At 30.5% G+C, this 13,010-nt stretch overlaps 1 protein-coding gene and 1 pseudogene across 1 annotated transcript; both read right to left on the bottom strand.

Annotated features, from left to right (window-relative positions):
* LOC113376357 overlaps nucleotides 1-13,010 on the bottom strand; it is a 222,190-nt pseudogene that overhangs the window by 17,918 nt on the left and 191,262 nt on the right.
* LOC113376959 lies at nucleotides 1,384-9,196 on the bottom strand. The gene is made up of 6 exons (XM_026617098.1): nucleotides 9,075-9,196; nucleotides 7,881-8,049; nucleotides 5,413-5,530; nucleotides 5,102-5,216; nucleotides 3,011-3,089; nucleotides 1,384-1,461 (listed from the first exon to the last, which is right to left on the bottom strand). Exons 1-6 carry the CDS (start codon nucleotides 9,103-9,105, stop codon nucleotides 1,410-1,412), a joined length of 564 nt encoding a protein of 187 aa, XP_026472883.1. The 5' UTR covers nucleotides 9,106-9,196; the 3' UTR covers nucleotides 1,384-1,409.

The raw sequence follows: 13,010 nt of genomic DNA, 5'->3' as shown, positions 1-13,010 counted from the left end.
AAGGGAGAGGAGTCTAAAAATCCTTAAAAAATCGATCACGTGATTAATGAAACCCCCCCCCCCTTAAATAGCAATTTGAACATTTGTGTGTAACATTTGAACATTTTTCTGTATCTATAACAAATTGTTTTAAATGACATTTTTAACTTTTAAAGTAAATTTATAACTGGAAATTACTAGATCCAAGACGGTAGACCACACGAAAATTATTACTGATTGATAGGGTAGGGCCAAGCACAAAGGTCCAATCTGACTTTTAGTAATAATACTGTTTAAAAACTAAATGAACTACATGACAACACACATCATGTATCGAACAAACAACCATTAAACTATGTTCAGTAAAATTCACAGGAAATTCCTAATTACAGAAATATGTCTTTTTTACTTTGTTTCTAAAACTTGTCATCTGTCCCTTTTTGTCCCATGGATGGGATAAGAAGGGACAGCCAGAAGGCAAACAGATCCAATGTATTTTTTTAAAGTTCAAAGGGCTTTTAAAACATAATAGTTATATTGTTTAACCAACGTAAAACACGAATATTATGGGAACATTTTCTACAAATATTTCATTGTATATAACTTTGAACTGGTAATTCAAAAAAAAAAATCATTGGCAGAAGTCAAATAATCAATTTAATTTATTTATTGAAAAATTGCTTTTTTTAATTTAATTTACTTATTTATATACTATTTCTTATCGGCCAAAATAAAGGTTTAGTTGGTTCTTTTTACCCTACCCACACGTTAGCTTTTATATAACTGTTGAATCTAACTTACAAAAGCAATACATCTTTCAACACATTTAGTTTCTGAGATATTGATGTCTCTACCCTACAAATTCAACCCTCCGTTAACACAGTACTCTGGGAACGCGGTTTTCATATTGCACGAAACTGAAATTGCGATAGCTCTCGGATAACACGATAATCCTATAACACGGTTTTCGTTCAACAGCCCATAGAAACCTTTCAGACAACCTATAAATGACTAGTAGATGTTGTAAAAGGTATTATGATGCCATGCATATTAACATGCCAAGTTATATTATAAATCCGAGTTTCGTATAGCACGTTTCCATATTACACAGTACGCGTTGACCGTGTTGTTGGAGGGTTGAATGTATAAATATATCAAAATATGGAAATACCAAAATATCAATAATTAAATCGAACGATTAATCAATTCTATATGGTTCGATTTGAATAATGGAGAAAGCTGATGATGAATAAATGAACAATACGTACTTGCAAGGATGAATAAATACATAAAAAATAAAAAGTTGCACATATATTTATGCAAAAATCTAACATTTTGCGACATCAAACAAGCAGTACAAAACAAAATGACCACATCAAGATACTATTAAATTATCTTACCTAACTCTGCTAATTTCTATTGTCGAGTCTTCAGTAATTGGATCTGCTGATATGTTTGTTTCTCGATTGTGAAACAGGGCACCTATAAGATGTATCATGGTCATTACTAAACGCATCACGTTTCACAACATTATTACATTATTACATTCCGTGACAGTAGCAAAAGAGCAGTAAATACATGCATTGTATTTGTATTTCATTTGATTTGCCACATAATAACTGTCATCATTACATAATTCGATTTATCTAATAAAAGAATATTCAAGAGCAGCTTATGCAAATGCGTGCAAATATCAGTACGATTATTGTATTATGACTAAGGCTACCGAGGATTAGTGGATGAGCATGGTCGGTCCATGTCCACTCGGACAGTCTGATGTCAAGCAGTAGTGACATCGGTTTTCACTTGAAAATATTTAGCAGTTGGGGCAATAGCCTTAGGGGGCGTCCATTAATCATGTGATCAATTTTTTAGGGATTTTTGCCTCTTGGTGGTACGTCGTAATATTTAGAATTACCTTCCTCTTCCCCATTAAAAAATCACGTGTATTTTTGGTTACGTAAAATTTTCTGAACAAATTTTCCGAATTCAAAAAAAAACTCAAAATTTTTGTTCTTTTTTGAAAATTTGGTTCAAAAATAGATACACGTGATATCTTACTAGACCCCTCTCTCTTCAAGGTAATTTTTTGTTATACCCTCGCTCTCCCTGAAAGCCTCACGTAATTAATAGACGTTGCCTTATTTGATGCTTCAATAATAATTGTAATTAATTCAATTGTAATAATAAATTTATCGCATAGAGATAGGACAACCATTTGGGTTGCCATCTATAAGGACCTTACACGTAGTAGTGCATTATTTATCAAATCGAAAAAACTTACAAGTCATATTATCGTTAAAATCGATTTATAATGTATACTCTTAATATGCATATACAATTCAATTACTTCAGATAAAAGTCTTGATATTTTATTTTGCATATAAATATAAACTAAATTAATTTATTCAAGATTTCTGATTTCCAACAATGTATCATACGATTTATACAAAATATATACTAACAAGGAGAATATCAGGTTAGTCTTCTGGGATTTTGATGCAACTTCGCCTGGTGATGAAGTTGATAGTAAAACAGAACAGTTTAAAATATTATAGGCCTACGAGAAGTGGTTTAATTATAAAAATTAATGAAAGTTTTAAAAAATGAATTGCATTTATAGATTTGTTTGAAATATATTAATTTCTTCAAATCGTGCGGTCTATTTAATTATAAGATTGATTATAGGCTATGAAATAAGAATTTTAATGTCCATGAATAATTTTTTGATTTCGTGAACTTTTAAATTCAGTTAACGACATTGTTGTTCTGTATCAATGTTTTTACGAAAAAATCTATTTTCCAGACCTGTTGGTCTTGGTTTCACAAAATTCTGAATCTCTCTCGGCTTCTAATAGCTGTATACGCTTTCGATTAGCGTTGATAAATATCTCCACAGAATAGCTCTATAGGTTACTTGAAACCATTATTATTCGTTATTAGTTATCGTTCTGTACATCAAACATCAAACATTAAGCATCTAATATTGAACATGCAATATTTACATTAGTTTTCAAAGAATAATACTAACTTACTATGATGAACCGGTCGCTGCACATACGATCGTCTTTCTTTCTCCGACGACCGCACTCTCGGGCTATAACCGCGGGCTGAAATATCAATTTCATATAAATTATATATTTTAATAACAAATTATTATATTAATAGATAATTAGTTATTCAATATTCAATAATCGATTCAAATTAAAAGCGTAATTAATCATACTAATTGCATGCTAAGAACTTGATTGCTACTTAGTCTATATGATGAGATTTGAATAATCGAGAAGGTTGATGAATAAGAAATAAACTAGTGGTGTATGGCATCGTGCCTTAAGGCAAATTGCTGGAACTTAAAATTAAAAAATACCTAATATATCATAATTTTAAAGTAAAGGGTCAATTATCAAGTCAACAAGATACAGAGAGTTAATACAAGATTTCGTAATCCTTCAACAAATTTTCATTTCATAAATTTCTTCGAAAACGAGTCTCAATGACAAAATATTCTCATACAAACGTATTAAGTAATATCAGCAATAATCAATTTGCAATTATAATGACGTTTGCATTTAGTTTTATATTACGTCGTAGTTTTTGTTTATTTTGCAAATGAGCTAAATTGACTCATCAAGTCAAGATTGAATGATTGCATAAAAAACTATGCGCAATTGTTTTATCTAATTCGTTGAAAAAAAGGAAAATTAAATAATTAGATTAAAACTTAAATAGTGTTTTGCAGAAAAAGTAGGCTTTTATTTAAAAAAATTAGCAATCATAAATAACAATAGCTACCTAGAAAAACTTAAACAATTAGATCTTATCATGTAATATAGTGACTATATATTAAATGCTATAATTATGTCGTATCATTTTGTTGTATGTTTTTTGAATGATTTTCGAAACAGTTTGATAACCGGTTATAACTATTAGAATTCTTTGATTTATCGATAACATTATTTGCTATCGTACATTTCATTTGTTCAATTTATTCAATTTGTTAGTTTACAAATAAAATCAATAAACGTAACTTATCGCCTGATATCGAAATAATCAACGACATATTATAAACGGTTTTATGTAGAGCATAAAATTCAAATAAAGATAAAAATTGTACGACAAATATTACATACGAAAACGTAGATGCAATCGATTTTTGACGTCTTTGATTAAAATCAAATTACAAATACAATTTTACGGTAATAGAAAATATTATAGAATATAATATTGTAGTACATATATTTACAGGGTGTCCCAGAACTCAACGTCAAGCCGAACCGAGGTTTTAGGTTTTTTTTTTACTCATTTGTTTATTATAAACCTATCAAGTATTTCACTATTTTACAATCGTGAATATGTGCGCCAACTTTTGATGAAACTTGCCAACACACTTTGTTGCATTTTTTTAAGAAAGAGCTTTCAAAATTGATCGATTTTTAAAATTTTAAATTCATGGGTCAACAAATAGTAGTCATTCTTAAAAACTTGGAGCAATTGTGTAATGATTTTTGACTAACGGTGGTTATTTTCGATTGTGGATCCACAACTTAAATGAATAAATTATTAATAAAAATAAACCGCATATTTAAACGTAAAATGGTCACATTTTCACCAAAGCTCTAGGTTGCACTTAAAAGCTCATAATTTTCAAACTACTTGAGATATCTTTTTCTATTTTTTCATAACAGTTATGATCAAATCCATCCCGTAGAGTTAAAAAAATGACCTCACGTAGTTTGAAAGTTATGATCTTTCAGATGCAACCTAGAGCTTTGGTGAAAATGTGACCATTTTACAGTTATGTTGTTAATTTTATTTCCATTTAAGTTTTGGATCCTTAATCGAAAATAACATTTTTAGGACCACCTTCAAATATCATTACACAATTGCCTCAACTTTTTAGGTATTAAGACTTTTTGTTGAACTATGAATTCGGCAAGTGCTATTTGTGTTGATCAGTTTTATCAAAAGTTGGCACATTTAGTCAGGATTTTATAACGAAAATATGCTTGATAGTTTTATAATAAAAATGAGTAAAAAAATAATAACTTTAAAATAATTACTGTCACCCAGCTTCGACTTGTCGTTGAGTTCTGGGACACTCTGAAATATAAAGTTTTACCTTGTTCCCCGCTCGGAGTATCGCTGTCGGAACCCAAGCTGTCATACTCTTCAGTTTCGCCTTTGAAAGATTTCGATTTCGATCGAGATCCCATTCCGGAAGAAGCTCGACGAATCTATCGAAAAAATATATAACAAATTAATAATACAAATCTGAAGGTCTTATTATAATAATTCATACATGGGGAACAGATAACAACTGAAATGTATTAATTGTGTACAATTAATCGTTATTGTTATTTATTCTCTATGTTTTTTATATTTGCTAGATGTGCACTAAGGCTACATCGTAATTTTTTTTAAACAAATTACCTGTTTCGTCGATATTGTGTCCCTCGAATCGTAAACGCATGATCGCATCGAATTCGCAGACATGTTCTCTTGCTCTGGTAAGTGGAATGTTGCGTACGGATAAATGTCCTCTGAATACCTATGAATAAAAAAAAATGTCAAGTGAAAATCTAGTATTATACTGCTTGATACCGAGACTGCCGAGGGTAGAATCGAACCTAACGTTCTTTGCCACTACCTCACGAGATGTTCAAATGAAAAAGGATAAAATAAAATTGACCCTAAGGCAACTTCATGCGACACTCACTATACAACTTTTGCGTACAAATTTAATTTTGAATTATTGCATAATATATGTGTTTGGGGTCAATGTTTCATGAAATTTATCGCCCTTGAATATCTTCATAATATTATCAATAGTGATAATTTTTATCTTTTTTATCCATATGAAATTCAATATAAGTGAGTATTTACTAAAGATTAATGCGAGCTGTTTCGCTATCGGCAAATTTATGAAAAACGATAAAACTATTCTAGACACTTTCATTTTATAAAAATGGCAATTGTACAGAAAATAGTTCTTTTTTAATTTTCAAAAACTTATCTTCATCTATTTTTAAAAAAATAAACGTATATAAGTGCGATTGTAAGAAGCACTGCGTTTTTGAGAAAACATCGAAGGAAATACAAAATTTGGCTCCCATACATACACACACTCATGAATTTTTCACTTTTTAACTTCCCGTAGGGTATGTTATAGTAATAGCAAAAAAATAAAAATGAAAATTTTTGTATATCTTTATGTTTCAAGGTTTTTTGAATTTTTTGGCATACTTTAGAAAAATGAATATCTGTCTACGAGCACGGATAAGCCCATTTGAATAATTCAAAAAACATTCAGTTTTAATAGATGGGAAGACATGCTGATTTGTTTTTTGTAAAGGCAAGTCCAGCCGTTTCGAAAAATGTGCAAAATATGGCATTTCAGTTTTTGAGAGAATGGAGCGTCCGATCTGAATGATTCACTAGTAGTGCATGACATCGTGCCTTAAGGTAATTTGCTGGAACTTCACGTACCATAAACTAAATTATTATAAAAAACTTTGAAAAAATTAGATTTTTCAGAAATTTTGAAATTTTTGAAAAAAAATTGACTTTTTTAAAAATTTAGATTTTTTTATATTTTGATTTTTTTTGAAAATTTTGAATATTCTTTTCAAGCAATCGCGCTGCATAGCTGATTTGGAGTCAAAATATCAAAGCGCGTAAGCGCCGCGTAGTCATCTAACATGTAAACATTGGTACGGAACCCATATAAAGGTACACACAATTTTTACAAAATATAATTTTTATAAAATATCTGATAATACGATGTACATATGTCTAATGTTCATTTTTAACCGCAAAATGACATTATTTTTTGCTTTTTTTATTAGATCTCCGAAAACGCTGGACCTGCCTTTACAAAAATTTCACCGGTTGTTCATTTCGTAAATACAAGTAAATTGTTTTTTGAATTAATTAAATCGGACTCTCCGTTATCTCAAAAACTGAAATACCATTTTTGGCATTTTTTGCCCCGTATCTCCGAAACGGCTAGACCTGCCTTTGACAGAAACTAATCAGCACGTCTCCTTATCAATAATCGAAAGTTATTTGAATTATTCAAATCGGTTGATCCGTGTTCGCAAAATCGTCGACGAAAATTTGTATTCGCACACATACACACGCACATACACATACATCTATTTTTTTCTAAGGTATGCCAAAATGTTCAGAAACCTCTGAAACGTAAAGATATATAAAAATTTCATTTATGGAGCAAATTTGCTCCAAATCAAAAATTTAGCGTGCTTTGACATATATATTGTAAAACAAAAATTTGTATAAAATTATCTTTTTAGATTGATGTCTAATAAATCATCATAAATTATTATACTATTGAGTTTTAATCAAATATACATACAGTTATTTATAGAATGCACTCCATAAAATGGTACTTACTATAACTTACCATACGAGAAGTTAAAAAAACATTTCACTATGTTGATGGAATGAAGAATTAATTAATTTTTTTGAAGACAGGTCCAGAAAAAAAGTTGAAAAAAAAATCAACTCGACGGTCAAAAATAATTATTAGACATATGCACATCAAATTATCAGATATTTTAATAATAAGTACAAACTTTGTTTCCATTTCTTTGGGTTCACTTATATAGTTCTACATTTTCAACAGTAAAAAAGTCGATTTTATCAAAAAGATCCAAATTTTCATAACAATGTTACTTTCTTAAAATTTCATAAAAATTAAAACAAAATTCCGTTCCAGCAAGTTGCCTTAAAGCACGATGCTATGCATCATTGGTTATGTCAAACGATTCAGAATGACTTGAAACGACATAAAATGCCAATTAACCGGATTTTCTGGTGTGCACATAAACTTCTCCTATGTGAAGTTAAAAATAGAGATATTTTCCTCCCCCACTTACTCCGGTATCCTTTCCAAGGCGTTGCTGTCCCTGCAGGGGCTCTGGGCGAGGGGCTTCCTGACCGCCGAATAGTATTGTTCCCTCTGGGCGACCATTTCCTTGTCGTTAACCGTGATATGCGGTCGGGAAAGTCCTTGGCTACCACGACGCATGTTCAGCCGACGGGCATCTGAAAATTCATACAATCATACAATTAAATGAATGCCGAATAGCCTTCATCAATGATAAGAATTAATGTAATGTAATGCAATTAGAAATCAGCATCGAATTATTGTGTAATTTAATTGCGATGCGGCAGTTAACACCGCAACCTTATGATTGTTTTTACATACTTAAGAGATCGGTAAAGGTCAGCACAAATATCGGCGATTAGTCATCAGAACAAGTTTATTCGGGATGAACAGAATACATGCAATACTCAATAAATAAATGCTTAATATCATTTCAAACTCTTGTTGAACTTCGCAATAAGAAATCGAAGAACGATGATTCACTATTGATCTTTCGGTGTCTAAACAGTAATAAACAGTTGAAACCAATGAATGGAACTGAACGTTGTCGAAAAGCAATAATCGAAAGTGTTCTGAAATAGGTTGCATCTTCGAAAAATATTGAAAGTTGCTGAAAAACAAAAATTTTTTTTCACAACTTTTTTGATATTCTCAATTTTTTAAAAAAATAGTAAAAATCGGTCTATAAACGAGACTCTGAAAAAATTTCAAGTAATTCGGTCTAGTAGAAGTTGAGAAATCGTGGGTATCGTATCAAAAAAGACAGTTTCGAAAAAAAACCGTATTTAACCCTTTGCACTCCATGAATCCAATATTTCAATAGTAAAGTGGCGCAAATAAAGCGACAACGGACTGCAAAGAGTTAAAGTTTTGCGGAGAAAAGAAATAGAGAAGGATTGTCGTGGTCAAACAGCTATATCTTCGAAAATAATTTAAATTTTTGATAAATCCTCTTATGCACATATTTTCAAATAGTTAAACTTAGAATATATCAAAAAAATTCTTGAATTAAATTGCTTTTTACAAACTCTAAGCCAGAATACCCCCTTAATAGGTAAAATAATGTAAAAACGCTGCTTTTTCCTTCACATGATGAAAAGGACAACGAAAACAACTCATGTTTTTTGGATTAAGTCTTATAATCAGAATAAGTAAAAAATTCTATATTTTTTTATAGACTTACTGAATTTTAAGCAAATAGCCACACCAATCATTGCAAGTAAAACAATGATTATTGAGACTATCGTAGGAGCAAGGACACTTGCGTCTAGATAAATGTTTCTTTCATCTTGAGACGTGTCTGGCGAAATCCCATCGGCATCCGAATGCACTGAAAATAAAAAAAAACATAGTCATAATTTTAATATTTAATAGTAAATATCCAAGATTTTTTTTATCACAAAAATTAACGTGTACTCTTCTATAAACTTCAAAATTCTCATATCGTTTCATATTCTGTTGGGTAAAATTCTTGATGCAATACTTCACGAAATTCATAATTCTATTTATAAACGGCAGACATTTTTTTAAAATTTTGTTCGCACACAATAGAATTAAAAATAATTCCGTCTGCAAAAAAGTGGTCTTTTGTATGCTTTACACAATGATCTAATTTTTTTCAATTACAAAATTAGCAAAAGTGCTAATTATTCTTACATATTTAATAAGTGTTAATTATCGTCAGTCGGTCAAAGAGTAAATCTTTACAAATGATGTAGATTATGTAAATTATAGAAACGGAAAGTGAATTTTTGAGGAATATTATATGTAAAATATTTTTATGTTTGATAATATTATATAGGAATATTTTGAGAGACAAAAATGGAAACTGAAATCAGAGTATATTTGTCGTTTTTTGTTTTTAACGAAAGTATAAATAATATTTATAATCAACTTCCTGAAGGAAAAGTTTATATTTTCATCAAAAAATCCGATTCGCCAATTTTATGTTTTATCGACGTTTCAAGCCATTCTGAATCGAATGAGACCAATTTTGGAAAAAGTATGTGTGTGTATATGTGTGTGTACATGTAAAGAGATTTTTTAAATTTAATTTTGAATATTACCAAGTATCACCGAGGGGGAGGGGGGGGTCCAAAGATTGTTAAAAAATCGATCACGTAAATAATGGACGCCCCCTAAGCTTAATAAGACAATAAATCTCGAAATATTAGCAATATATCACGTGTATTTATTTCTGTCTGAATTTTAAAAAATCTAGTATTTTTCAGAAAAAAAAAATCAAAAATTTTACGTTTTTTCTAGGTATACGCGATGTTGGGTGGGGAAGGGTAGGGGTTTAACTTGAAATATCACCAGGCTCATTTTACAGGTAAGTGTATTTAGTTGTTCATTTATCATTCAAATTCCCAAAAATAGATTTTAGGCCTGCACAACGTCCTTGTATCTCAGATGGTAATACACTTATAAAAGAGATGCACATTCCATAAAAAAAATCTAAATAATGTCTTGTCCTTCCTCTGAAGTCTAGATAAATGTTCTAGGGTGAGTTATATAATATAAATATAATTATTACATTTATCCGGTTGCAGAGTCTCGAAGAAGTATTCGGCCTGCGTGGCGCCCGCGTTGTTGTGGGCCGTGACCCTGAGGTCGTAACCCGTCGAGTGCGCCAGGTCCACGATCGGGAAGTGAGCCTGAGGCGATATATTATTCGATACTAATATCCAGTCGCTGCTGTGCGAATGACGCTTATATTGCACCTGAGGAGAGGAAGAAGATTTATTTAGAATATTGTATATGTGCCATCATAATTAAGGAAAACATTGCATCTGATGTGCAGAGTTCTATAAATAATATTTGATACGATTAGAAGTCATCATCACTATTTGAAGCTAGTTGGTTTGATATTTTGCCTTGAGGCAAGTTACATGAACTTCCCGATATGTGTAAATAATCGACTTAATCAATAAAATATAAATTAATTTATGAGTCATTAAAAGTATTCCGAGTGGATTTATTACACATAATTGAAAACGGACAAACACTTTGACTCGGAGTATTTTCTAAAAGCAAATTTTCAAAAATCAATAATTTTTATAATTGAGCCATTTGTAGGACTTTAATTGTTTATTATGTTCATTAAGACCAAGTATTCTATCGTTAAACCAAGTAAATCGTCTAATTTTTATTTTAATAAATGTCAAAAGAACTACTCATTTTTTCAAACTTTGATGAATTTTTAAAATTAAACTACTTGTTGTAAGGTCGTAATATTTCAGTAAGTTCTATAAGACCATGATATATGTCGCCAAAAAAAGTTCCACAAAAATCGGTTTACTTTTTTTTTCTACAGTTAATTACAAGAAAACAGCTCGGTAGATTTTTACCTAAAACTAGTCAGTATCATTCCCAACTCATATCTGTCGAACAGTTTTTGATTTTCTAAAATCGATTCGGTAGTTTGAGCTTATACGTGGACGAAAAGTTTAATACTCTTTTCGAAATTACAAAGAAACGTCTTGGCAGATCGTCGCACAAAATTGACAAACGATAGTCCTCATCGAGATATATCAAATGGCTTTTAAATTTCTGAAATCGGTTAAGGCGTTTTCGAGAAAACGTCGATGAAAAGTCTAATTTTGATAAATGCCAAAAAAACGATACCAATTTTTGCAAACTTTGACGAATTTTTAAAGTTAAACGAGTTGTCGTAGGGCCGTAATGTTTTAGTATGATCTAGAAGACTATGGTATCTACCGTCAAAAAAATAATAATAAAAATCGTCGAAACAATTTTTTTTAAATTTTTTAACACATTACAAGAAAACGGCCCGGCCGATCTCTACCAAAAACTAATCAGCACGATTCCCAACCAATATCTTTCGAACGGTTTTTGAATTTTCAAAATCGATTCAGAATTGCGGGCTAAAACGTAGACGAAAATTTTTTCACTTCTCTGCGATTTGTAAAGAAACGGCTTGGCCGATCGTCGCACAAAACAATAGTTCTCGAATAGATACATCGAATGGCTTTTAAATTTTTGAAATCGGTCCAGCCAATTTTGAGAAAACATCGATTTACGGAAAAAAAATCTGTTCACACACACACACATACACATACTTTTTCCAAATTTGGTCTCATTCGATTCAGAATGGCTTGAAACGTCGAGAAAACATAAAATTAGCGATTTGGATTTTCTTATGAAAACATAAACTTCTCCTTCGGGAAGTTAAAAAATTTATTATGATTGCCTTCTAAAAGTATGGATGTAAAATAATTTCTTTCAAAAATTTATTTTATATACATACGTTTCGGCTTCAATTCTAGCCTTCATTCGTTGGAAACTAAAAATAAAATTAAAAACTAAATCAATTGAATTGGGGAAAAAATTATAAAGAGTGATTTTTATTCTTTTATGAGAAATTTGGAAATACTATCTAAATAAAAGAGATTTTAGCCGCGCAGTGTGTTGAGTTCTTTGCCTTTAATCATTGTTATATTGTTATAAATAGTCAAACAAGATCCTTTTATAATTTTTCGTTTAAATAAATTTTGTTTAGATATTTATAAGGTTAAAATATAACTTAACAAACTAAGTCATCGAAGTAGAATTTTTAATGAGACCTAAAATAATGCCGCTAGCTGCATTCAAAATTCAATATGGTCAAATTTTATATAGTTTATATCGAATGATTAACTTAAGAACTATGACCCCGAAGACAATGCGATAAAATACTCATTACCTCGCGGGTTATAATACCATGATACCTAAGCGCATTCTTAGTTTTATGAACACAACAGGGCACGCGGCTCGGCAACGGGTTTCATGCATATGCCCACTACATTTAACAAGTTAACTGCCTTACACATTTTCCATTATTTCGATAATATATTCAAGTAATCTTTGAAACTTATAGAATGAGTCATACAATCAATGGAGGACATTGATGAACCGTTTGAGAGAAAATAATTGATTTTTTTGATTAATTTTATATAAAAATATTGTAGTAAACTTTGAAATAAAAGCAAAAATTTATCGTAAAATATTTTCACCAAATAATAATACTTCTGCTTTCTAATTTTTTCTTCTGCCATTTCCATTCGAGAATTAATATATATCGGGTAGTTCGATTTGCATATTATTACTTTTACACAAT

The sequence above is a fragment of the Ctenocephalides felis genome, unplaced genomic scaffold (assembly GCF_003426905.1).
Source record: "Ctenocephalides felis isolate EL2017-DRISC unplaced genomic scaffold, ASM342690v1 CF-g0.4_SCAFFOLD_01886, whole genome shotgun sequence".
NCBI lineage: Eukaryota > Metazoa > Arthropoda > Insecta > Siphonaptera > Pulicidae > Ctenocephalides > Ctenocephalides felis.
Note: the sequence above shows the minus strand (reverse complement) of the source record. Positions and strands in the feature narration are given on the sequence as shown.